Source organism: Egretta garzetta, unplaced genomic scaffold (genome assembly GCF_000687185.1).
Source record: "Egretta garzetta isolate BGI_Z169 unplaced genomic scaffold, ASM68718v1 scaffold15, whole genome shotgun sequence".
NCBI lineage: Eukaryota > Metazoa > Chordata > Aves > Pelecaniformes > Ardeidae > Egretta > Egretta garzetta.
This window is the reverse complement of record NW_009259798.1, coordinates 2788884-2815174: the sequence shown is the minus strand read 5'-3', so window position 1 is coordinate 2815174 and position 26291 is coordinate 2788884. Positions and strand designations below refer to the sequence as shown.

The following is a 26291-nucleotide window of genomic DNA, read 5'->3' as shown; positions in this document are numbered from 1 at the left end:
ACTTGACAGTCCTGTACATCACCAAGACAGATGTCCATGCAGCATGAACTTTATTTATAAAGGATGGATTAGACATGTAAATACTATTTACACAGGACAATGCCCGCCTTTCCCAAACTTAAACAAAGTGAATTCTCACTCTGAAACAAGGACAATGAAATACAGAAACACACACTGATTTCTAGCAGTTATCTTGTAAATAGCAATCTAAGTCTCTCAAGCTTACAGAACGTACCTTTTCCCTGTAAATGAACCTAAATTAGCTGTTTGGCACAGTCATACTGATGCCTGCATTTCAAGGCCAGTACTGTAATGGACTAAGCCACTTAATAGCATTTCATCAGTATAAAAGCAATGATCCTCCCACTGGTGTCTCCAGCAGGAAAGGACTGCCCAAATATCAGATGTCTTCTGACAATGTCTATACTCATCCTTCCTGCACCTGGACTGAGTGAAGTTAACACTGATTCTCTAAAGACAAGCATGAAGTTTGCAACTCAGAGAATATTTCTGAAAACTTAGACAAAGACCATGACCACCAACTTAACACTTAGAGCGTACAAAATACCGTGACACCTGGTGCCATTCTAGAATATGTTTTTAGATTTCCACCTGAATTTGACAGAGATGTAGTCTCCATTTTCTCTCTCTTTTGAGGCACCTTGGCAAGAAAATATCCCCAGAAAGTGTATTGTGAGTGTTTCAGAACCATCTCATCTGCTGTCTTGAGTGGACTGGGCCGAGCTTGAAGTCTGCAGCCAGTGCAACAATTTAATCAGAAACCAGAAAACACCACTGTTCTAGATGTAGTAAGTCACTTGCAGGTCAGTCTATCCATTTGATCTCTTCAGTTACTCAAGGTAATTTCAGTTTCAGGTTTAAATGTTCAGATCTCATTTTAAAATATCTACTTCCTCGACTCTCTTCCTTATGCTAATAAAACCAGACATATGATAATGCTTCTGTCCCAAGAGTCCCGTATGGTAAAACTATCTGGTGTGGCACCTGTTCCAAAAATTAAGGCTCCAACTGAGTTCCCACTATTTAAGAAATATACTTTACAACTCTTCATATAAAAAGCCTACCTGGATCAATCAGTAGCAGTATACTACAAAACTGTAACAATTCCTGTTGCCTTCTGCCAACTGTCAGATAAATAAGACCTGTAAAACAAAATCTGCTCCTAAATTTACATTTTCCATTTCAGGAATGTTCACAAAATTTTCTAAAACTCTTGCTTATGAACTTGCATGTGGTCCTTTTTGTCACAGAAGTGCACTCGCTGGCCTCCATTCTGATGCAAAATTATTTCCAGCCGGAATAGCAAGTTTCTGTGTCTCTCCCAGGAATTAGGAATGACTTCCATCAGGCAATTAAATTAGAATAGTCACTTCAATGTTTGGAAATACGAGTGTAAATTGTCTGATTTGATGTCATTCTAACAAACAACGGAAAACAGTCCTGTTTCTGTTGAGAAAGCAGCCTCTCAGAAGTAATTTCATAAGATGGTGGCAATTCGTCTCTTGTATCATTTAGGAAATGTGTCTCTTTTCATTCAGATATGTCGTCCAGTCAGGAAGAAAAGCGGTCTGTCCTCTTTTGCATTGGCAGTCTGGAATTCATCCCGCAGTCGGAACTGCCATTCGTCTTCCAGCTCTAGCCGGACAACAGTTTGGCGAAGGGAATTGCGATCTTGACAAATCACACACAGGGTGGCACCTAAGCAAACAGTTAAAAAGAAACCCATGTGAGAATCCCCTTTGTTCTCAGATCACCCAGCTCCCACCACCCCTTAGCACATAGAACTCCACCACTCACACACCACGAGTTACAAATGGGCCTGGGAGAAAATGAAGAGGAGAACTATTTTCAGCTCCCTATTTATCAAGAACTTCTTGTGTAACTTGAGGTATCTAGTATTCAGCTAGTAAACTGGACTAACAATACATTCCCTACTTGTTAAGGTAAGGAAGGGCAAAACTATCAGGTCAAAAGAAGTGGTGATGGGTCCTGGCACAAAACAAGATAAAGCCCTACAACCATTTCTGTTCTAGCCCTACTGATCATTACCTTGTTGAGTGAAACCCTCACTCACCAAAACACTTACACCACAAGTCAATCACCATGATGGCTGACTAAGCTCTTTGTGCTTTCCTGACCAGAAATGGTCTAAACATGTCCTTAAAACTAATCACAAACTTCAGCGCTTTTTGGATTGGTCAGATAATGTGCTGGAAAAGAAGAATCTGGTCTGTATGGCTATGGACACAGGGAAATCCAGACTGCCAAAGTAAGAAATACCGTGTTTTAGTCAACAATATCAACTGACTTGACTGGCATGCTGATACCATTTTACCTTGCATGCGTGATTTCTTGGCTTCTGAGAAAAGTGCTCAATTAAAAGGAAGTAATTACCTTACCAGCATTCTGAATGGAAGATGGTGAGGTAAGTGGAAATGCCCAAGATAAAAAAAAAAAAAAGCAGTGAATTTAATAAAAAGAAACAAGACAGACAGTCATGTGATGTTTAATGCTCATGTGGCAGGTTAGAAAATCAGGTAGACTGCAAAGGGAGATGGAGAAATCCCAAATCAAATACACTTTGTGCTACCCACTATAAAAATTGTCTGGTTTGTGCCTAATGAAACTGATGGAAAGTCACTCGAAAAATACAGTACAAAAGCATTGCTTTCATTTGCAGTTACTCTGATAGCCTTGTTAGAGAAACTAGAGTCTGATTAAAATGTGGACACTGCTCCAGAATGAGCACAGACACTGGCACTCATGTGGCTTCAGTGGCGTCTGCAGGGAAAAGCACTGTCTACCCCACTTTGCTACACGCATCTACATGAGACTGTACTGACTGCAACAAAGAACACAGCAGTTCATAACAACTCTGCCCGTTTCAAGAAGGCATTTGCCACAGTGTTCTTCCTCCAGTGACAGTTATAGCTGTGAGTGAAACAAATCCCCAGAGCGCTAAATACCTAAGATAGTAGCAGAACAATCCCAAAGAAGTTTGCAGTGTGGCTGCCTACATTACAAATGGAAGTTACTGGTCTCCACTGCTATCCACCATCGTAAGGACTACATGGAGAAACTGGTTATTAGGAATAATTTTTAGATGAGCTGGCTTCTATTTCCAAGAATAGCTAATAGATTTTGATGGAGGCTTGTCCATCACCCATTTTCTATTGAAAATTAGAAAACCTGCAAGAACACAGTAAGTAAATGCTTCATACATAAATCTTGAATACTTGGTTTTCAAACATAAAGTAAGGAGTTATGGATATACACTAGGCATAATGATACAGATCCAGCATTCCTCCCCACTTAGAAATCTGCAGAACTTACAGCACTGTTATATACCAGCTTACTACAGCACAGACCCAGCATGATCAAGCATCAAAGACATGTGGGATGTATAGAGACAAATATGAATACATGCATATACATATATATTTTCATATAAAATACATTTTTCCCCAGGTTGCCAGAGACTAGGTCATATAATTCTCTGTAATAAAATTACTGCAGCTCACCTTTAAGAAAATGAAACTTCTTCAAAAAGCTAGCTACAACAAAGGAGTCACAGAGGTATAGCAGGAGACCACTGAATGTCAAACCAGAGGAACTGATATTCAGAGAGTGAGGCCGAGAACTCACGTAGCAAACTGCAATCTGATTGGGAGAGGGGGGGAAAAAAATGAACATTTTCCAAGCTTCTTTATAAAGGTAAGGCTTGATATCAAGCTTTCAGTATTTGCACTTGATTCAAATTCAGACTTGCTTTCCAACTCCAGATATTGTGATCTTTATAGTTCCTTCCTAAACTTCCATCTACTTATTAAAAATCTATATTAAAGCACTATTTGTAACTATGTATCAGTCGTTACTATTCGTTTCTATTATTATCATGAGGTTTAAATATGATAGGGTTTGAAAGCCACAGTAACAATAGTTCCACATAACCATAATGCTGTGACCTACCTAGAACAGTTTATCTACACGAGTAAATATAGTAAATGTGCAGTCAGACGTGAGAAGAACACTTTAGAAATTACTTATTTCATTTACATTACGATAGGATTACTCAAGTCAGTAGTCGTGCATATACATAAATGCTCTTGTCTAGTTTTGTTTTATGGTTACTCCCCAAATCCACTAGGAACAGGGAAGATTTATAGCACTCTTTCAGGATTTATAAATTTAAATGAAGGAATCTTCCACAGGAAGCTTTGTTTCCAAAGTGCCATTGTACTATTTAGCTGGGGCAGGCCTTCATCTAGCATAAATCAGCACCATTCAGTGGAGGAAGGTTGACCCCCATCAACTGACACTCTGGCCCAGGATGTCTATATTTATCCATATTGCTTCAATCCTATTGTATCATATTCCAGCTCAGGTGGCAATTCCATAACTGAAGTGAAATAATTTCATGTGCTGAATGGGTTAGAGCTGAAATGATGCAATGGATGAAGACAGTAACAGCACAATGCCCTTCCACAGTTTGTTTTTCCAAGCACGGTGGGAACGTAGACCTGTAAGAGCTTAGCTAGAAAGGAAGATAAGATATGGTTAAAAATGTTCTGGGAGCAACATATATAGGAAGGTCATTACACAGCTCTTTTGGTAAAGAAATTTAGTAAATCCAGCAAGACTGAATTTCATTTAGTATTCAAGTCAGGTGAAAAGGTAAAAACAGTTTCTCTCTCCTGAACACCACCACCTTAGTATCATACTTCTATCCAACCTACATTTGAGTTTAAGTATGATCTTGGCTTTAGATCTGAACCCATCAGAGGGAGCCGACAGCTCCTGAGATCTAGTATCAGCTTCTCCCTTTCTGACTGTTTTCTTGGTATTTGCTTCTCTGCCTCAGCTTATCAGTCAAAAGTGAACTAAAACATTTGTATTTTGAAGTGCTTTCTAAGGGCTAGCTAGTATTTGTAGAACACTCTTGTGGAAAAAATTTGCTGTAGGAAGGGCCAAATGATAGCAGACAGAGAAAACACTTCTTAAAGAAAAACGTGCTCTGCGTTAATTCAGAATCTAATATAAATCACACACTATGTTAGTATTTAGGACAATTCTGGTATTGTTCTCCATATACTTTATTTGTAGCCTCTAATAATATCTCTGTGGGACTAAGAATTTGATTTTAACATTATAGGGATCTAATACCTGATTCTTCAAAGGCTGTGTGACTATTGTTAAGGAATGCATCAATGAATTCATCCAAAACATAGCCTATACATTTCTTGAGCTGCTTGAAGATTATTTTGTTCAGTACCTGTGGTCCTAAGTTGAGGTAACAGTCCACAGATAGCACTGGATGGCTATAATTCTTCAGTGAGAGAGGGAAGAAGCGATGGCTGTGGTACTGCAGGTATTTTTCAAGGAGCAACTGAGCTGGTGCTGCCAAGAAGGTATGCTTGCTGTCAGGAGCACAAATGTACTGAGCAGGTGAGATTGAAACTGGAGTATCAGATACCTATGAGGAAAAATATTTCTGGTACAGATCAATCCTGATCAATCAAATTGTATTTATCTGAATTTTATTTTGTATAAAATATCTCTCTATCCCACAAATCTAAGATTTATATAAGAAGCAAAGTCATTCATCCTAAAATATCTGCTACCAAAAAAGTTTTAGAGTTTCATGGAATTATATATATATTTATAGAGTCTTTGGGGTTTCTTGTTTGAACCCAAATTACTTCTACCTATGAATTCATATGAAGATGAGCAATTCATCAAATATATCAAATATAGAGAAAAAACTCATAGTGAATGGTTACCTGGATCGTAAAGAGACACTTCAGGTGTTTTTAAAAGCTCTAAAGGAAAATCATTAAGGAAAGGTGCATTTATGCCAAGAATATTGTGAATTTGGAAAGAAATTTAAAAAAAAAACAAATATGGCAGACATATCCCATTACTGGCAGCTGATGATGCGCCAAAATACCTCAACTGTCCTGGTTACAGGGTACAAGAAGGAAAACGGCATTTTAATAATAATGAAAACAGAGGTCTCAGTTCCCACCTTAGACTTAATGTGGAAGGATCGTTGTCCTCCTACTGCAATTTGCTTTTTCATGACACTGAAGTGATTGAACCGACAGATAAGAAGGCCAGCACTGTGGACACGCAAGTTGAAGTCAACATCATCACATGTAAATCTGGTAAGAAGAGAATCATAGTTCAGAGGAATGTTTCTCATCACACACTAACAAACACAAGCACTCGGGGTCTTTGATCAGCACCGCAGAAAGGACGGATGTCAAACATACTGACCCTCCACCAGCACCTCTCAGTCAGGGCTTCAGCTTTGTAACCAGGCTAGAATCAGTTCAAGAAGATCAGAATGTGGGAGGGAACCACTTAGGGAGTGAAAGGACCAGAAACACAGAGGACAGTGGAAGGACAAAGGTAGGAAATTGCTAGGGAAAAGACCTAGGAGTTAAAACATTTTCTTTGCCTTTTACTACATTGACACAGTCATAGAAAATAGCTACATACATTACTACCCCAAATAAGCTCAAGGAAATTAATTCCTTTGACTTCCAAGGTAATGGATGAGGCCCTATTTGGGCCCAATTTGTCAAATGCCCAGAGGCCTCTGACTATTCATTTTTCCATTAGGATATGAATACCCAGTAATTTTTTTTCAATATTCCTCTACAGAAATAAGTCATTTTACATTAGAGACATAAACTATTTGAAGACATGGTGTCTTTTCTTAATATACCAGAATTGCTGAGACATAGGAATAAGTTAAGCATAATGAGGCCAAACATCCCTGAGCTAAATTTGATCCATTTTAAAAATAAGATGGAGCAGAATAAAAGGTAAACTCCTAAAGCTGACTAAATTCAAATTCTCTGGCCTTTGGAAAATTCAGACTCAGTTCTCCATATTGTATGTAGATTATTACACAGCAAACAGGATGACGTGCAGAACTGTTGGATTTACATCCAGGGTTTGGATTTAAGAGAGCTGAGTGATTACTGCAACAGTGAACATCGGTGAGAAATGTGGTATTTAATTATGTGTTTCTCAAACCTTGTCTTTAATCTTAGTAATATTTACATGGATATTTGGTATCCCTGAATGTCGACGTCTCTGTGTTATAAAATGTACCTTTTTCCTTGCCAGCCCAGGCTTGGAATGTCCATACAATACTTCAGGCTCGACAGCACCCACACAGAGGGTTATGGTGAGCTTTTTCTGTACTCACATCATTCTGCTTTATTGTCGTTCTCTTCATTAGCCCTTCATAATGCTTCATAAGGTTAGACAGCCTGGCGGCACAGTTCTGAACTAGGAGATGCATGGGAGCAAGTTTAAAATGCTCTTGTAAAGTGTCAGGCTGGTGACAATAGACATTTAGGTCATCTGTTTATCTACAGAATAATGAAAGCAGAAGTGCTTCCCTGCAGTTATAAGTAAACTTGGACTTGAAGACGTCTTCCTGAGATAGGAGAGTTCTTCTGAGAAGTACAGTGACTGCTGTTCCATTATCTAAGTCTAGGTGTGTAGAGCCATTTTCGATTACCTGGAATATCCCACCTAGCTTACAGAAAAACATGTAGATTTCATGTCGTACCTGTCAGCCCCATATGGACATCTTGCATATTCTGAGGTGCCTAAAGACCGGCTCTAGGCAAGTAGATTCCACCTCTAGTGATACCTACTTCATTCTATTGTAATAAATGCTTGTACCCCAGAAATGGGGCCAAAATCATGATTTATTTCACATAGATCAGTGAAATTCTGTGAGATGATGCACCTAGTGAATACAGTTCTGCTCTGATGTATCCTATGTGACACAATAAATGAAAAAGTGGGATTTTTGAGACAGCTGAATGTGAGAAACAGCCACCAATGTTGAGGTTTATTTATTCCTTTCTTCTGATTGTCCTGATGAGCACACATGCAGTATGCTCCAGTGTTGTGCTACTCAAGGTAATACCCACCTCAATTCCATGTCAGAACAAGACTCGGTTATGCACCATTCATCCATATACCCCTGTTGCCTTTGGAAGGGAGTGTGGGTAAGTGGGCAGGAGGAGAAGGACAGTGTTAACCAAAAGGCTGCCTCTACTAGGCAGCTAGGGGATCAATACTGCAGGGCATACTGCTGAGTTTGTCTATCCTGTAATTCAAATATGACTGCTTTATTTGGAACTATGGAAATTAATGTCTTTTTCCAACTGCTGGCAATTTGGGAGGGATTTGAACCATCAGTAAGAAAACAAAATCTGTCTGCATCCCATTAACAACCTCCCCTGGAAAACAACAAGGGCTTTTGTAAAACTTCCTTTACTTGGTCCATTATCTCAATTGAAAGATGCTACTGATTCACTTACCTGTTCTGATTGTACTGTACATTCTGTGTCAGATCAACATTCAGCATAATGAAATCATGCACATGGCAGCATGAGAATGGTTCCTTGATCTCAGCGCTGTTTGTTTTACTGGACCATTTCCTCATCCCAATTAAGGCATAGTGAGTGACATTGGGAGTTGCTTCAATATGTTGCAGAATTTGCTTCAAGGAAACATTCCTTTCAGTCCATGTATAGTCACTACAATAATTACAAAAATGTGTTAATTTAAAAGTATACAGAGAATATTCAGAATCTCATTCAGCTGAAAAGCAATTCTTAACAGTTAAATGTAGTTATGAGTATTGGGTAGATAACTTCAGTGTTGTCTTACTTCACTGCAACTATTTGTCTCTCAGTCTAATCAAAACTTAAAATTAACTAGTGCTTATGTGGTGGGGACTAGTACGACAGATCTGAAACTTTGTCTGAATCTTTTAAAAGACACTCAGACATGTAAACTTTTAAAGTTAACTGGATAATGTTCAAAATGACTCTGGGAGGGTTGCTGACCTTGTGCCATAACGTAAGTGCAAAGTATAAGATCATCCTAGCCCACGCCTAGAGTCCATGAATCTCACTTTTCACTGAGTTTGGTTCTCTTTGAAGGTTTGCTGTAAATTCTGCATAGCACCGTTTTGGGAATAGATAAAAATATCTAGTACAAACAATGTTCTAAAGTAATAAAACCAAAAATACTTGTTTGGGGATTTGGGGAGCTAATAAAGGAGCCATACAGACTGGGACTGACAAAAGAGCCAGAGGAAACTGGTTGCACAATTTGCACAGAAATGTCTTTTAGCTTCCTTAGAAAAATCCTGTTAGAAATGTACATGTGAATGCCCATGCTTGCCCAGTGTATCAGGGATTGTTTACAGAGTCTGAAATCTGCAGTCCAAGTAACTTTGGTTTGAACCAAAGTCAAGCTATACAACAAAGGCTGCAGGGCACTTAAATCCTTAGGGGACAGGAATGAAAAACAGGCACTGAACTACGTGCTATGCAAAGGCAGATGTCTAGGGAAAATAATTCTCTCGTTAGGCAAATATTATTCTCCGCTTGTACAGGGTAAAAGCTGTAGTATATCAAATGTAATTTCAAAACTGATATGCAGTGAAAGGCTAAAAGAGATCAGCTGAAAAGGCTTATATTACTTTATTTACCTTTTCCTGTCTCCTGAACAATCAACTTCTACTGCATTCCACATAACACAGGAGTCATCTGAAATGACAATGAAAGGCCAAATATCCTGGGGTTTTATCCCCAGCTCCTCCTGCCGATTTCGTTCAAGCTCCAAGTTATGATAAGACAACTCTTTGATCAGGAAGTGTGCAGCACCTGAAACCAAGGACAGAAACCATCAGATTGAAAGTAGGGGCAGGAATTGTTTGCTTTTAACTTGGAAGCCTTTTGAAGTGAATATTTTTGCAGACCAGGGTATGAATCACTCGGAAGGTTTTAACACCCTAACGCTCCCCAGAGCCAGCTTACTTGTCACTTGCCAAGAAAGTGACTTATAGGAGCCCACTGGGAAGCATTCAAAATGAAGCCTGACTTCTGTGCAAAGATTTGCTGGTGTCTTAAGGGTTTAGCAACCGCTTCTTTTAACCTGACAGATATTTGCCTCCACTAGCATCTTTTAGTGCAAACATCTAGAGATGTTGATTGACCAACTGAATAACATGGGAACAATTTCCCCTGACAATCTACTTTGAATGTTCGTCACTACGGCTGCCTGTAAGTCGTTCCAGCAGTAAAAGCAAGGTGCTGAATATTTCACAGATATTATATTAGCAGAACCTACCTAAGAGATGTACCCTATCAGTGCATTGCTGCCTATGCAAATAGTACATAACTTATTTCCACAAGGAAAGAGAGTAGGCAATTCCATCTAAGTAAACACCCTCAGCTCCCTTTAAAATCAATAGAGGAGAGTAAACATTTCTAGGGTGCAATTCATTTAGCTTGTTTTTAGTGATCTGGATTAAGCAAATTGCATCTTCGACTGTGACACATTGTCTTCAAAGAGAATCCAGATCTCCAGATTGGATATGCTAGCTACAAGGTGTGTGGCTACATTTCACTGTTGAGTGACAACACCTCAAGGGCCCAAATTGAGTGTCTGCATTTATTAGAACTTTTTGTTATACTTACCTACTCCTGCACTGTTGAAAATGCTTGGAAGAACAAGCATGATGTGGTTGGGCCAATACTTCTTATATATGGCCATTTCATATTCCTTGACAACTAAAACATGCAAATGACTGGCTCCATCCATTGCATGATATAAATTGAAAAGTCCGTGTTCATGACGACCAGTGGTGGGAGTAAAAGTGGGGCTTTTTATGTAATCTTCACTCTGTAAATAAAAAGAAGTATGAGTTTCTGTATTAAGCTGGAGGATTTTTAAACAAAGAGAACCAGATCCTTCAGGAGAATAAATCAGATTCACTGACACTGGACAAACTGCTACATTTTAAATCAGCTTAATAGGAAAATAAGCAACTCTTATAAGAGTTGGGAAGAAGAAAACTCTATTACTCAGCTTAGTGACAGAGCTCTGGTGAGAGTATGGTGGGCTGGGCAGGACTGCCAACCTTGACCTGCCAAGTGGGCAAGGACCTTGAGGCTAGATCTGGAAAAGAATTTAGGTCCATAAGATGGACCTAAGATGGTAAGAAACACCTTACTCCAAAACTGGAGTACAACCCTTCTGACTGGCTATCAGCCAATCTTGAATGCACTGAAACACACTAGGTGCTTCGAAGTTTGATACTACAGCTTCTGAAAGTCCTGTTTCTATAGACATCCAGGACTGTTCCAGTCTGGGCAACTGATTTTAGCCTCGTTCCTACTAAGGTCATTAAGGACCCAGAATGAAAGTGTGCCTCCTTACAGACACTCTCCAAAGCCCTCACAATTAAGCACTTCAGATTTAATCTGCCAAAGTCCAAAATGGTGGATTTGATGCCAGTGGAATTCACAAAAGGGGGTTTAAAGTGGATCAAGAAAAATATTGTATAATTATCTAGCTTTATATCCCACAGCACTTTTCAAGCTTGCAGCAAGATTGCAGGCACCATTTTGGAGCAAGTGAACAGAAAAAGAAGCAAAGGAAGAAAAAGTATTTTTGGCAAAGCCTCAAAGCAGGCCAGTGGCAGAAGCAGGAAAATAATCCACAAGTTCCCTGGGTACTCCCGTTTCGAACTTGAACTGGCCATAAAAGCCCAAACTGGACAGTGGTATTTATTGATTATTGTTTATTGGAAGCAGTTTATCTTCTCCAGGATAAAAGTGCCAGCACTGGAGGTTTGCATAGCCTGTCAGATGGATGACCTTACAAAGTGTTTCCTACAAGTGTGGCATGTGATTCTTTGGACAGTCCTGAAGCCATGACAAAGATTCTTGGAGAACCTTATTTTTATATGAAAGCAACTGAGCTTTTACACAAAATAAGACAGGATAATCCACTGCCTTCCTCTACAGTAAAAAATTGCTTCCTTTTAGTAACTGTATGATAAACAAACCCACATCTCTGAAGCTCATTGCTGAAGTCAGTCTCACTTAAACATCTTAAACCCATAACCAAAGACCTTTTGCTCTAGATAAGAGTGTTTATGCCAAAGGACCAACCTTGAACATGAGCAAAAGAAACAGCTTATTGGTGGCTTGACAGTTTTGCTTCTTGCTAATAGAACAAATTTTAAAATTGGTAGTGTCTCTTTCCCATATATGACCATAAATATAACTATCCATCTACCTTATCTGTGACTAGTGGTAGCCTCATGCTTTCCAGTTGTCTTCCTGGTTGGCTAAAGACAAAATGATGCTCCTTTGACTTTGGAATGATAAAATGCAGCTGGATCTCTTCTCCCAGCATAGAATAGGAAAACGCAAATGCATGCAGAGTGGACTCATAAAGCTGAGGGTGGAAAAAAATAGGATAATTCCAATGGTTAGAATCAAACTACAGGGTCTCAGTGTAGTTACGCGTTTATAACATTACCAAACAGACTACAGTCACTTACTGATGGCATTATATTTTACCTGATGTACTAGGTGTTAAGCAATGCCCTTAGGCCAGACAATACACTAAAAAAAAATAAATTAAACTGTTCCTTTTTTAAACCATTGTTTCAGCTTTGTCTTGCAGATGGTACCAATACTTACAGGCCACTCTCAGCTTTCAGTAATACTGACACATAAAAACCAGTATTTGCATTGCTAATACCTTCTTCCTCACATTCTAATAGGCAGGAAATTGGAGGACTACTCTGAGTAATGACGGTCTGTATGCCACTGCTGTATGCTGGACTATTCCTGTATCAGAAGTAGCATCTTTTGCAGTTACTTGGGTGAAAATGTAAGCAAGTCCCAGTGGCAAAAGTTTACTGGGAAAGTAGTTTTAACTGGTAGTATACATGTAGAATGCAGATTACAGCACTGAATAATCTAGTGTAAATGAGGCAAGGGTCAGACCTCTGACATCCCCAAACCTGCAGTCTGGTCAAGACAGGCAAACCTCAAGAAATAACAAAATCTGTAAATCATCTGTTTTTAACACATATGTGCAACTTCTAAGCCAATTCAAATACAGTGAATGTACACAAAACTGTGTTTGGGTTGTGTCTGCTTCAGTTTCTGATCTGCAGAGTAATATCTGGAAATCTTTACCTGGTACCTGGGATTGAAACCCATATACTGATGACACTGTTCACAGTGATGGTAAGTGTTATACGCTGCATACTTGGACAATCGCATCCTAGTTGTTTGACGGCGTGTATACATATCCTCCTGCCTCCTGCTCATTGGTCTGTCTATTAAAAAAAAAGAACAGCTTAAATGTAACATATATTCAAGACCAGAATGCATTCCCTTGTGACAAACTGTTTCTGTCACTGGAATTATCTTTTAGGAACAATGGCAGGATTAAACACAAGCAAAACAAACAATGAATTAATTCTGAGCATAATATGTTTTATAAATTGTTATGTACAGCAAAGAGGACTACAAAGAAGCATCTGCAAATTCATGATTATGATAATTCTGTACAGACTTCACATAAGGCTGAGGTGTAAGTAAAGCCAGATTATTAAAATTGTTATTGTTGCTGTTGTTACTGGTTGAATACTTGCAAAAGTAATAAATAATAAAAAATAATCTTATGACAGACATTTGCCATCCCATGATGGACGTCGCAGTAGATTACGTGAAATGAAATTGGCAAATTTAGTGATGTTGCTCTTTAACGAAAATCCACATTTTAAAAAAGGGTCTCCTTTGTGAGAGACTGAAGGCAGATGAGATGTAATTTCTGCTGAAAAGGACTTCTGATATGCCATCTGGCCAGATCTTTCACTTGGATTTTCAGCATCAGATCAGATTGTTCAAGGTTGTTCCTTGTCCTGTCAAGTTTTGAAAAATCATTAAGGGTGGGGTTTCCAGTTTCTCTGGGCAGCCTGCTCCATGGTTTGACCACTTTTAATCTGGAAATATTTTTCATGCTATCTAATTGTAATTTCCTATGTTGCAACTTGCGTCTGTTGTATCTTGTCCTTATGCTGTGCATCTATAATAGTTTTTGTATATAAGTTCCTATTAGGAAGTTGATGACAGCAATCAGATGCCCCTGCTAGATTCCTCCAGGCTGAACAAACCCAATTCTCTTCAATTTTCTATGTACATCATGTGCTTCAGTCCTCTATCCATCTTGGTGGCTTCCCTACTAGAATCACTTCTGTATGTCAATGTCCTTCTTGTACTGGGAAGCCAAAAACTTGATAGAATACTCCAGATGTGGTCTTACAGGTGCCGTGCATAGAAGAATAATCACTTCCCTTGACCTGCTTGCTAGATTTTTAGTAAGGCATTAACCCAATGGAGAACTGGTGACTCATGTTCAAATTGTTGTCTACCAGGATGATGAGGTTGCCTTCCTCAAAGTTGCTGTCTATAGAGCTGGCCCCAAGCTTGTACAGCTGCAAAAAATTGTTCCATCCCAAGTGCAAGATCTTGCTTTTACCTTTGTTGAAATATATGAGGTTCCTGTTCCTGAGATTCCTTCCTGGAGGCTCCATTTCTCCAGCCTGTCAAGGTATTTCTGAATGGCAGTGCTACCTTCCTACATATTGACTGCTCCCCCAATTTGGTATCATCCATGAACTTGCTGATGTTGCATTCTGTCCGTTTGAACATGCAATCTTAAACAGCATTTGCCTCACTATCAGTCTCGGAGTATTGCCATGCATACCCAGCTGCAGTCAGATTTGTGCCACTCATCTTATTCTGAGTTCAGTGGCCCAGTCAATTTCCCACCCACTTTACAATCCACCTATCCAAACCATCTCTCTCCAGTTTGGGCTATGTGGATATCATAGAAGACAGGGACAAAAGCCTTGATGAAGTCAAGATAGAACCACTGCTCTTCCTTTGTCCGTAGTGCCAGCTGTCTCATCATAAAATGGAATCATGTTCACTAATCACAATTTGCCTACGATAGATCCATTCTAGCTGCTCCCAGTCACTTTCCTGTCCTTCAAGGGTCTGGACATGGCTTACAGGAGAGTTTGTTCCATAATTGTTTTGAGGACTGAGGGCAGGCTGACTGGGCTGTAATTGTTTCAATCCTCCTTCTGTCCTGTAGAGGAAGGGTATCGCTTTTTCTTTTTTCCAACCATCAGGAACCTCCACCAATTGTCGTCACCTTTTAAAAATGATAGACAGTAGCCTCACAATGATGTTGGCCAGCTCCCTCAGCATGCTTAGCTACATCCTACCCAGTCCCATGGGCTTGCGTATGTCCAGCTGGCAAATTCAGAGGTCTAATTCACACCTCAATACTTGTGGAATCTAGATCTGGGCCTATTCATCTCATGCTTCCCAAACCTAAACCAAAACCTAAAAAATAAACCTATAAACACTTTCAGGTACATAAATAAATTTACCCACATAAGTCACTTCATTGCTACAGGGCAGGACAATGCTACTACATAAAAACATTAAAATACACAAACTTTTTGTGGAATCAGAGCTTTTTTAATAAAAGACTACCTATATAATATTCCGTAAAACATTTATAAGGCTCATACTCTGGTGCTTCCTCTGGCAACCTTCAAATCTTTTTTCACTATTAAATGCAATTCTGATAATTTCGCTCTGCTTACAAGTTTAACAGGATTCTCATGTTAAAAACAAATAAATACATATACGTGTACCAGTCTAGATTTTTCAAATTCTAACCTTCACTGTTCATAGTCTGAAGCTTTGAACAAATCAGACTTGCATCTTCATATTTTGGGTCATGGATAGTGTAGTCAAAAGGCATCTTCTTAAATGTCTCCAAATCCGGCCACATATCTCCAGGCTGATGGTAGTATTGATCAGATTCTTCTTTTATGTCTATAATATTATTGAAAAATAAGAATTCATGTAATTACAATTTTTAAAGCTCTTTATATTGCTATAGATGGTTTTGCTATGCCTACTATTCCTGCATATTTTTTTCTTTCATCACTCTGAGGAAGCAATACTATTATACATAAAGAGGTGTGCCTTTGAACAAATGTAGCTCATACCTCAATCCAATTCTGGCTTGAAAACCTTTGTTATCAATTTAAGACCTCTGTAATCTTACTGGAGCAGTTGGTGGGATGATGATGAAAACAATGTCAAGGGTCTGATCTACCTGTATCCAGGCATTTGGAGTCTTTCTACTCATCACCACATTTGTGAATGCAGCTGAGGAAAGATATGTTATCCCCACTGAGGAAAAGAAGCCCTTTTAAAGATTCAGAAATTGCAGTGTTAAGTAAAGTGCAAAGTTAAACAACTCAAATAATACCCCTTCAAGTCATAAGGCCAGAGTAATCAAAGATAATTCCCCCTAGGGTAAGAGAAAAATAATAAATAGTATTGGTGTACTGTGCAGTGAAATCATGCCTTTTTCTGAAACAGGTTAACTGACGTAAAAACCCAGGTGTACACAAGTCCTTACAAAATACTTCTCTACCTTTGTCAAGAGGATGAAAGATCTGACGAGAGTAAAATGGTCAGTAGTGAGGAGTTCAGTTTGGGGGTCAGCTGTAAACTGCTGTAAAGAGCCGTAACACCATGTCTATGTGTCTGTATAAAATGGTTGTTTATAAGAGGTGAGACCCTGTCTTTTGGCACCCAAAGTACATCTGAAACTCAGGTGGAGTTAGTGACATGGTGAAATTATCTTCAAGCCCTGACTGTGAGTTACCTCTAAAATCCTGCCTAAAATACAAAGGGTTGCTTGCACAAACCTTTCCCCTAGCAGACTGGTCCCCTTTTTCACAGGTTTTGCCATAAACTTTGGGGGATAACTGCCTCTTTCTCAAGCACAGCTCAGTGTGGAGGAAGACTCCTGGGTACTGCCCCAAAAAGCAGGCAGAGACAAGAGCTGAGGCACAGTCCCTCAGAAAATCATAGAATCATAGAATTGTTCAGGTTGGAAAAGACCTTTAAGATCATCAAGTCCAACCGTTAACCTAACCCTGCCATCCCACCACTAAACCGTGTCCCTAAGCACCTCCTCTACCGGTCTTTTAAATACCTCCAGGGATGGGGACTCAATCACTTCCCTGGGCAGCCCGTTCCAATGCTTGACAACCCTTTTGGTGAAAAAAATTTTTCCTAATGTCTGACCAGCTTCCAGCCAGGGTCTGACGGTGGCAGCATGCACCTGAGACTCTCCACGGCTAACTCTGGGCATGCTTTTAGTGCAGAATTAGACATCTCCCATAAAATATCACCCGTGTTTTTCTATGTAATCCAGCCCTTAATTACAGAAATATATCTGGAAACACTGTAAATAAAGGAAATGTGGACTAAAATTAGCTACTAGGGACTAGAAGGAACTCTTTGCCTCCCTCATGGAGTCTTACGTACTTAGAAAATATGACATTGCTCCTCATGGTATAAATCTGCCAGAATGTCACTGATTCTTTTTATATACTTCACCACAGAAGTTCATTCCCATTCTAAACTTAAAAACGATGCCTGGATATCATTTAATATACATAAATGCTGTTGAGTACTTCCCAAGAAAAACAGAGGTATGCAGTTTTCTTACTGAGAGAAAGACTAAACTCTAAATGATGAGTAAAATAATAAAATATTCTTGATTGCCAGTTGAAGAGCACACAAAAATTTTCTTAAAATATTTCAATAATGTAAACCAATTGCAAAGGTGAATGGCATAGAATATACAAACAACTACTTTTCAATTTAACATAACAATTCTTTACAGTCTCCAGAAGCAAGTATTTTTATATCAAGAACTTACTAATGTTGATTTCTTCCTCATCATAAACATCCACTTCTGTCAGTCTAATCAGCATTCGGGACAAAATACTGAGGAACTGCAGATAGGCACCCGTTTTCCCGATCTGTAAATATATAAATTAGAAAATACAAAAGTAAACTTCCATTTTTCAACATGTTACTTTTCCACATATCTGGAAATTGCAGCTGCAGTGAAACCGAATATTAATATTCAGTGCTTGCATATCCCCGTATTTGTATATTCCTTGGCATAAATGAAATGCTTAAATGCTCAACAGTTTTATTCTCTCTATGCAGGAACCTAGTTTGGAAAATGCATTTTATACCCCGGCTCCAATTACAGGCCCACAGACGAGAATTTTATTGCCTAATGTTATAGTTTCTACATAGGGAACAAACTTCTAAAAATCCACCCAAGATCATAAAATGTTCCAAAAAACCTCCTCAAACTACAAGATAACTAAAAAATTACCTCAACCCTTTCATATTTCCATAATTTACCAGTACACAGGCTGTTACTGAAGTACAGTGACTATCCTGAAGAACAACGTGGCATGCATCTATAGGAGAACTTGTGCAGGCCACTTCCATTCCTGGAGGAGCTGGTGTATGTAACACTGTGTTGTTCTACTTCTTGTGATGAAAATCTATTATTTCCCTTCCACTGTTTTAAAATTACCTTTTAAAAGTCCATTTTAATATTATCTTAAGATTATAACTTTATCCCTTCTTTTTTACCCCACCAACACATTATATACTTTTTCTCTTCATTACACCAAATGTAGTTGCCCTTTTATAGTTTTTTCAGCTGAAAGGTATAAGCCACAGCCACCGATTTACTCAGTAGACTGTTCCGTGTCTTCCATATAAAGTTTGCTGATGATAACATCAAGTATATAATGCCACACCTAAGCAGACAGCTTTACAAACCATTACACTTGGTCAGGCAGCAGCAGTACACAATGGGTTTCAATGAGGAAAAAGAGACCAGCAAGCTCATGTCACTCTCACAGGAGAATGAACACGCCGGGATTTTGTGTGTGTGTGCGTGTGTAGTCCAGCCTCAGCATGGCACTGATATCCAGTTGACAACATAAGACTAATGTCACACCTGTACAGGGGAGGTTAACATGTAGATCAGTTATGACACATTCTCCTGCAACTGTCTGATCTCACAAAATGGTATCGGATTTTGGACTACTGCACTGGAAAACCCAGCTTCACTGTCATTACTGCTAGGACATGTCAGAAGCATAGGGTGTTGAATTACTAAATACAGTATGGAATTTACTGTTTTCCATACAGGCCAAGTGAAATTTTCATTTTCTCTCAACATTTGAGAAAGGGAGGCTTTGAAGCTGAAGCAAGGTAAACATTTGTTTTGGTCAAAGTTCAGTATCTGTTGTTCTTAATAAATCAGCCTGAATTTTAAACAGTTGCTTGCCAAGGGCAGAAAAGGGTACCATTATCCCTGTTGAGAGTCAAATAAGCTTTTCAGGTACACATGGTAGACCATGCGTTAGCACACAACTCTCCGTTGTCCAGCAGTAACACAGAAAAAAAGTGACTTTGAATAGAGTAGATGATAGCATGGACTACAGTCAGCCCATGGACCAGATGTTTCTAACTCCCAGTCTGGGGTTTTATGTAAAAAACATTGAGACTAATGAGAATCTTTCTACTGACCCTGGAACAAGATTCTAAACTTGGCTGCAATGGCTATTGATTGGTGAGCTAAACAAAAACATCTTATCTTCCCACATCTGAGGCAAACCTGATGATAGTTTGTTCTAGAAGAAACTACTTCCAGTGTTTTCTCTCAAGTCTGAGATTACCTTTATATGCCTTTACAAACATGTTCTATTAAAGCACCTCTGATTACCATTTCATTAAACGCAGGGTGGCCTGACAGATTAACAGTTCCCTGATTTCAAGAAATGAGAGATCATTTGTCCAAAGTACACAACCTTGATATCTCTATGTAGCATCTCTAGGCAAAAGGGAACTACACAGAGTGTCGTTGTTTGTTTGAAAATACTGTATAGCTGTCAATAAACAGAGCTTCCACATGTCTCCAAAGAGTCCTTGCTCTTGTCACCACCCTTCTTTTCGATAGTTTGGGCATCATGGGTAGCTGCAACGAAATCCTGCGTGCAGAATATGAACAACTTGGAAGCATAAAGCCTCATACTTGCCCATCCTCCATCTCCCAACTGCAACAAAATAGAAGATCTGCAAATAAATTTTAAACAGCCCATGCTTGGGCTGTAGCTTTACATGTCTTTAGAGAAACCTAGTACAATGCTGTTTTGATCCTAATTAGTGACTCTGGGCTTAAGCATGATATGATGTAAGATATTAACAATGATGATGACTGGTAAGGAAGTTCTCTGAGCAAGGTGTTTTTCTCCATATGCTGTCTTCACTCTGCAATGAAAAGCTGCAAACATTGAAAGAATGAAGGAACATGGAATGGGGCTGCATTTTTATGATTCCTGAAACAAAATGTACATGAGGGGTGCTGCTACTACAGACAGATCTACTTCCCAGAAAGTGGTTCCTCAAATACGTGGCAGTGCCCAGTGCCTTAACAGATAAGGCACTTGGGGGCCAGATATTCCCAAATAATGGAAGCATTACTCTAATTTATTTCTGTCTACCTGAATTAGGAAGACAGAAGTCTGATGAATCAGACTTGGAAGAAGAAAATCCCAGAAGATTAGGAAGTAAAAATCTCAAATCTTGTGAAAACTGATAACTAAGAAATGTGAGGCCTGCAAAGATTTAGACTTTTGAATTCTATTTTCATCGTTAGTGCAAGGGATGATTTGTCCCATAAAAAACCCGTAAGAATATGTTTACGCTGCAGCTCTTCAGTCACGGCGAGTGTAGTCATAGCTGAGCAAAAGGAAGGAATATGAATTCAAATTCTTCCTGCAGAAAATTCAAGAGGTTTGAAGGTCCAGTTTTTGTGTCAAAGACACACACTACCTGAGAGGAGTGTAAAGCTCTCAAAGGATTTTGACTGCTGAACTGTACTTGCCATAGGTATCAAAGATAAGCTGAAAACAATCTGTCTGTCTAAGAACCTGAGAGAGACTGCAGTCAGAGAAATTACGTGTGTGCCTCCACTTTTATTCATGGAAGTGACATTCAAAAGTGCTGTTCCCTATTTTGAACTTGTTCCAGACACTGGACACCAGGACCACTAGTACTTTATTATTCTTATATGTTGCTATAAAGTATCATCTGATTTCAGCCTTCACATTCGGAGAAATATGGCAAAAGGGGGAATAATTCCATAAGGCTTTTCTATTTTAATTTCCAGTTCTTCACATACCACAGCAGTGTTTTTCAAACTGTGGTCTGTGAACCAACGGTGATTCACAGAAAAAATGCTGATGGTCCACAGACAGCTGGTCAAATGCTGCTGGCTCTTCTCCTTGTTTCCACTTGATACACTCTTCTAAAAGACAGCTGACAACAGATATATTAAATATATCCCTAATAATTTTCTTACATAAGATGAATGGTATATAAGCCCATTGTAATCAGATTTTAATAGGAGTAGAGGAAATGCAAATAACATGGGCAGCAGTTTTTTTCCTTAGTAAGTGTCTGAAGACGTGCTTGCTTCATTCCCTGGATGTGGTGCCACAGGCCTGAGCCGTGCTCACAAGCAGCTTCCACGCCTGAGGAAAATGCTAGTTCTAAGTTGTAATATCCAGTTAAAAAAGGTACAAAACCTCAATTTGCACTTTTGGGAACTTTAAGATTAATGTTTCTAAGAAAAACATTTTAGTCAATTTAGGCTTCCTTATAGGCATTTTCTTGGGTGCACTAGGGACTAGATTTCTAGCCATTCATATGATACACGTTGTTCATGGTGCTGCCTATTTAGTCATACTCACTAATGAACGGCTTAGCTTTGGTGATGTGACCTAACTTACAGATAAATATATAGATCTATTCTATACCTCTCCAGTTTTTGCTGCATTTCCTAAAGCCTCTTGTAAAAATAATGCATGTATTGCCTTCTAATATACATAACCGTCCTTGTAAAAACGCATCAAGTCTTCTAGCAAAATGTTTTGACCAGTACAGTAAAATGTCTCTGTGAGAGAAGGGTAGGCATTCTTTATTACTAATTACCCTGACAGTGAGATTTATAATTTTTGTTCACTAATGTGCCCAGTTTTCTTCCTGTGTTAATTACATATTTTTCATTTTAATCAACAAATTGCTTCCTGATTTGAATTTTAGTGAAGTAATTGCTGCCTGATAAAGAAAACAACTACTTCCTAATTTTTTAAAAGATAGTACTCTGGCATTCTTATACTTTGGCTGAGATGTTATTAACACTCAGGTGATGTCTAATAATTGTTTTTATTTCTGCCTATATCTCTTCACTCATTAAGTGTTAAGTGCATGTAAAATGTTATTATCAAACACACATGAGAGTAAAACCTATTTCAGGAAGAAAAATTATTTCTTCCCAAGAAGAGAAGGGTAATTGTAATTTCTGTATATTTTATTGTAACTATTCCCTAAAAGAAACACTTAAACCAACAAAAAATCAACATAATTTTACAGCTTTTTGGTTTACAGGAGATTTTAGTACTGTGGGAGATTAGAATGATAAAGGAAGCAAAGCTGCTGTCCTTTTCTACATATTGAGATTAATATATAGCCCAATTTTGATACTTAGGAAGAAGACATGATACTCCTAATTTGGTGCATGTGAATTTGGTATATTCTTAAGAAAGAACTGAGGAATATAAAATTAATAAACATGCCCTTTAGGAACTGATCCAACTGTATGACCCAACCCAAGACTAGGAAATAACCTGCATTGTGGAGACAGATGGAGAAGAGATGGGGTTTCAAATAAAAGAAGTGATATTAAGGCTGAAATTCACTGCTATACAGGTCAACAGGAGTCCTATTCAATATTTGGGGGGGGAAAAAAAAAGGTTTGATAGTGAAAAGTGGTGAATATCATACCCTGAAATGAAGCCAATGAATAAATCAGCTGTTTTCAGTTATAATCAGTTAAATGGCAAGTGCTGAGTGTGTTAAGCATCAAAACCTTCTCACAGATGTATAGTATGCTTTCAGAAGTCTCTGAATGACACTTCTGAGAATCACAGATTTACATTTGTGACCCAAACCCAAATGAATACCAAAGAAATATTTACTTATCAGCTAATCTGGATATTTAGGGCGGCTTTAAGAATAGCATCTTTGTGGGGTTTGATGTGTAGGCATATAAAATTCTAACAAAAATTGTCACAGACGGTGTTTTTCTTTGAGATGGAAATGAACAACATTGCTCTTCCAGAATGTATTTGGATTTATGCTGCAGCTGAGTCTGAAATTCAGTTTCTTGATCACATAATAGCTCAGTCTTTGACAAACATGGACAATTTAGATCAAAGGAATGGATAGTGAAAAACTGCTCATTGGATGACTTTCTGGAAACCCTTTATGAATTACAGCAACATTTGCAGGAAGTCCCAATATGAAAAGCCCATTTATGCCCTTTCTACTCTACTGCACCATAAATTTGGGTGTACAATAGAATACAATCATTCAACAAAGAGCAGTAAGTAGTTTCCTTTTGCAATGGATGGGCTTAGAAGAGTAGATCATGTGGCAAGTTAAATCAGTAACTATTTTTAGATTAATTCTTTGGGCTGATGTTACAATAGCTGGAAACATGGGTCTTTGTCTTGGTTTGGATTTATCCTTTTTGGCTTCTGAGGCTCACAGGACATATATATGCTTTCAGTAGGCATCGTGTCTCTTCCTATCTTGTTGCTTTGTACTTCAGCAGAACATGAGAGGCATAACATTACTTTTAGCATGTAACATGTGCATTGAACTAGGAGATACCTTGCTCAGAGGTAAGTGCTAAACATTCTTAGAGGATTTAGAAGAGAAGGAACTTCTTAGGACTATTACTCATTTCCATATTTCTTTTCAAAGTAATTTAAAAACTCTTGCCTCAGCTACTCATCTTGTAAATATGGTTCTGCTAATGTGGAACTGGCCTTCTTGCATGTGTTATTTACAACAGCTTCTATTTCTGTCTGCTGTGTGAAGGAAACAGAGAAAAGAATTTAATTACAAACTCCCAACTGTCTTCAGAATGATCATAAGAAAGTGGTTTTGTGAAGATCTTTGATCTTTATTTAAAATGTAAATGCATATTCAACTTTAACAAACTGAAATTATACATGGAATCTATCTCTTGAGGAAACTATCTTTTAAAACATTTTAATGGAGAGAGACTGACAGAAAATGAACATTGCTGCAGCTTCATTGTATTTGAACTCAGGCTAACAGTAAAGAAAGGAAGATTATTTTATTAGAAGGGATTAGGAAATAAAATGTAAGCAACTTTACTCTCCACCAAAAAACCCCCTTCAAGTATGAGTAATGATAACTAGTCTATTTTTTCTGAGATTATGATAAAATTAAACAAAATAAATCAATGATAATACCTTGTTCTTATTACACACCTGTGGTGGCCCACTCAGCAGCAGCCTCCTTGGGTGAAAGGTGTCCATTCTGCCCTCATTTCTATTGTTGTAGTCCATATGGATTGGCTTGGGAACCGTCCATTGGCGGTAGTATAGAGACTGCTCCGTGCAAGTCATCATCTTACTCATAAGAGGACGAAAAGAACTTGCCCACATAACAGAATGATAAGGCAAGAGGGAAGATGATTTGGGAAGTCCACTGCTGTCCGTAGAAGTAATAATGTCATAAACCAGTTTGGGCAAGAAAACTATGGGAGGCTGTTTTGATGCTTTGGTCATGGAGCATTGAGAGGTCTGTAGGATGAAGGAGTTATGAGTAGGCGCAGAGGAGGAAGAAGAGGAGGAGAAAGGTGAGGAGGATAATGAAGTGATGGAAATTTGAGCACTTTTTATGTTTTGTTTCGTATCCAGCTGTTCAGTTACTGGTGGCAAGTGTTTGCTGATTGTTGTTTGTGCCCCCTTGTCTACTTTCTGTTTCTGCCTTTCATAGTTATTTGCAGTTTCTTCAGCACTGCTGCTTAGGACACCGTGGGGGGATTTTGCTGTATCCCCTGCTGCTATTAAAGGAGGAGATGACTCACTGCAGAATGCTGTAACTAAAAGAAAATTTATAGTTCAACACAGTGCAACTATCTCTGGTAGTCAATGCCATAGTCAAAACAAAAAATAATCATTTAGATAGAGGATCTGTCAAACATTGCAATCCCACTCCTGTTCTTGTTTTTATCTTTCTTGTTCAGGAAGTCATAATGGGCCTAGTTTGGAGTATTCATCTCAATGCAGAAAGTGGCTTTTAAAGTACTGAAGTGCATAGGAAAGATGTCAGTGATGTTCCTGTCCTCTACTTCCCTCATCCAGTCCTTGCTTAAGGTGTTCATCAGATAATTTAATCGCTCAAGAAATACAAAAGTACTGAAACCATTGTTTAGAAGAGTGCAAGAAAATAAATAATTCACAGGCTGTTACCCCATCAGACTATAGAAATGCCTACACAAACTGACATCTAGAAACAGTCCTCAGCTCTGAGTCAGATCTGATCTGACACTCATGGGCCTGCGTCACTGCAGCACTTAGTCTGATGTAATAAACCCCGGCTTTCAAGTCTGGTGCTACATGATGCATTAATGCATTCATACAGCTGAGAGCACATTCTAAACTCACAAATGTTGGCCTTGAATATGTCATGTAGATATACCCCACAGTTAATTGCTGATTTTCTGAAAGTGGTATATTTTTACCTTATATATTCTAACCAAGATTTCTTGAAGGTTTAAGGCTTCATTTTAAGTGGTTCCAAGCATGTTTAATGCTTAGTGAATTCCAAAGAGGAGAGGCAAACACTTCACAGTCTTCAAAGCAGACTGAGAACTGGTTGGGGAATCAGTCTCCATGTGGTAATAGGAATGTCTGTCTGAAGCTGAACGTAGGTAAAAACAGCTTTTCTCTCATGGTGAAAACAGCAGTCTTGGTTCTCAAAAAACCCCATGTTTTGAACTAATAAAAGTCCATAGTTTCTCTTAGTCTCAAGAAATAGTAAGATATGCTCAAGCTGCATGTTAATCTAAAGTAGTCAGTAAAGGACATTAGCAATAAATATAAAAATATCACCAGCAGTATGAATGGTTTCAAGTAAAACCACTGTGACATCCCTCAAAATAGCAGTATCTAAGAGCACAGAAAAAAAAAAGGAAAGGAAAAAAGAGTTCTTTAACCATAGGCAAATATCACCAGCAGTATGAATGGTTTCAAGTAAAACCTCAAAATGCCAGTATCTAAGAGCACAGGGAAAAAAAAGGAAAGGAAAAAGAGTTCTTTAACCATAGGCAAAGTGAGGCCACAAAGCCACAGGCAGGCCACATGGACACTGTGGAACTGATGAGCAGCCCAACTTTAAAGAAGAAAAAAAAATTTTGAAAACTAAAGTGTTGATGAAGCTTATCCAAATGTTTTCAAGATTTTTTTTTTTTTTCTTTTGTAACCACCATTGTGCCTGTGGAAAATAAAACTTGGGCCAAATATGCATGTCACCATGTTGAAAACTACAACGAGA

At 38.5% G+C, this 26291-nt stretch overlaps 1 protein-coding gene across 1 annotated transcript in view; it reads right to left on the bottom strand.

Moving 5' to 3' along the window:
* Nucleotides 1-1555: 1555 nt before the first annotated feature.
* GREB1 (growth regulating estrogen receptor binding 1) overlaps nucleotides 1556-26291 on the bottom strand; it is a 58507-nt gene continuing 33771 nt past the window's right edge. The window contains exons 21-32 of the mRNA XM_009639815.2: nucleotides 24221-24837; nucleotides 17698-17800; nucleotides 15630-15788; nucleotides 13065-13207; nucleotides 12151-12312; nucleotides 10545-10749; nucleotides 9554-9728; nucleotides 8373-8591; nucleotides 6047-6182; nucleotides 5294-5494; nucleotides 3543-3681; nucleotides 1556-1719 (exon numbers count right to left, since the gene is read on the bottom strand). Coding sequence (XP_009638110.1) covers nucleotides 1556-1719; nucleotides 3543-3681; nucleotides 5294-5494; nucleotides 6047-6182; nucleotides 8373-8591; nucleotides 9554-9728; nucleotides 10545-10749; nucleotides 12151-12312; nucleotides 13065-13207; nucleotides 15630-15788; nucleotides 17698-17800; nucleotides 24221-24837 — 2423 coding nt within the window. The remainder of the gene's footprint in view (nucleotides 1720-3542; nucleotides 3682-5293; nucleotides 5495-6046; nucleotides 6183-8372; nucleotides 8592-9553; nucleotides 9729-10544; nucleotides 10750-12150; nucleotides 12313-13064; nucleotides 13208-15629; nucleotides 15789-17697; nucleotides 17801-24220; nucleotides 24838-26291) is intronic.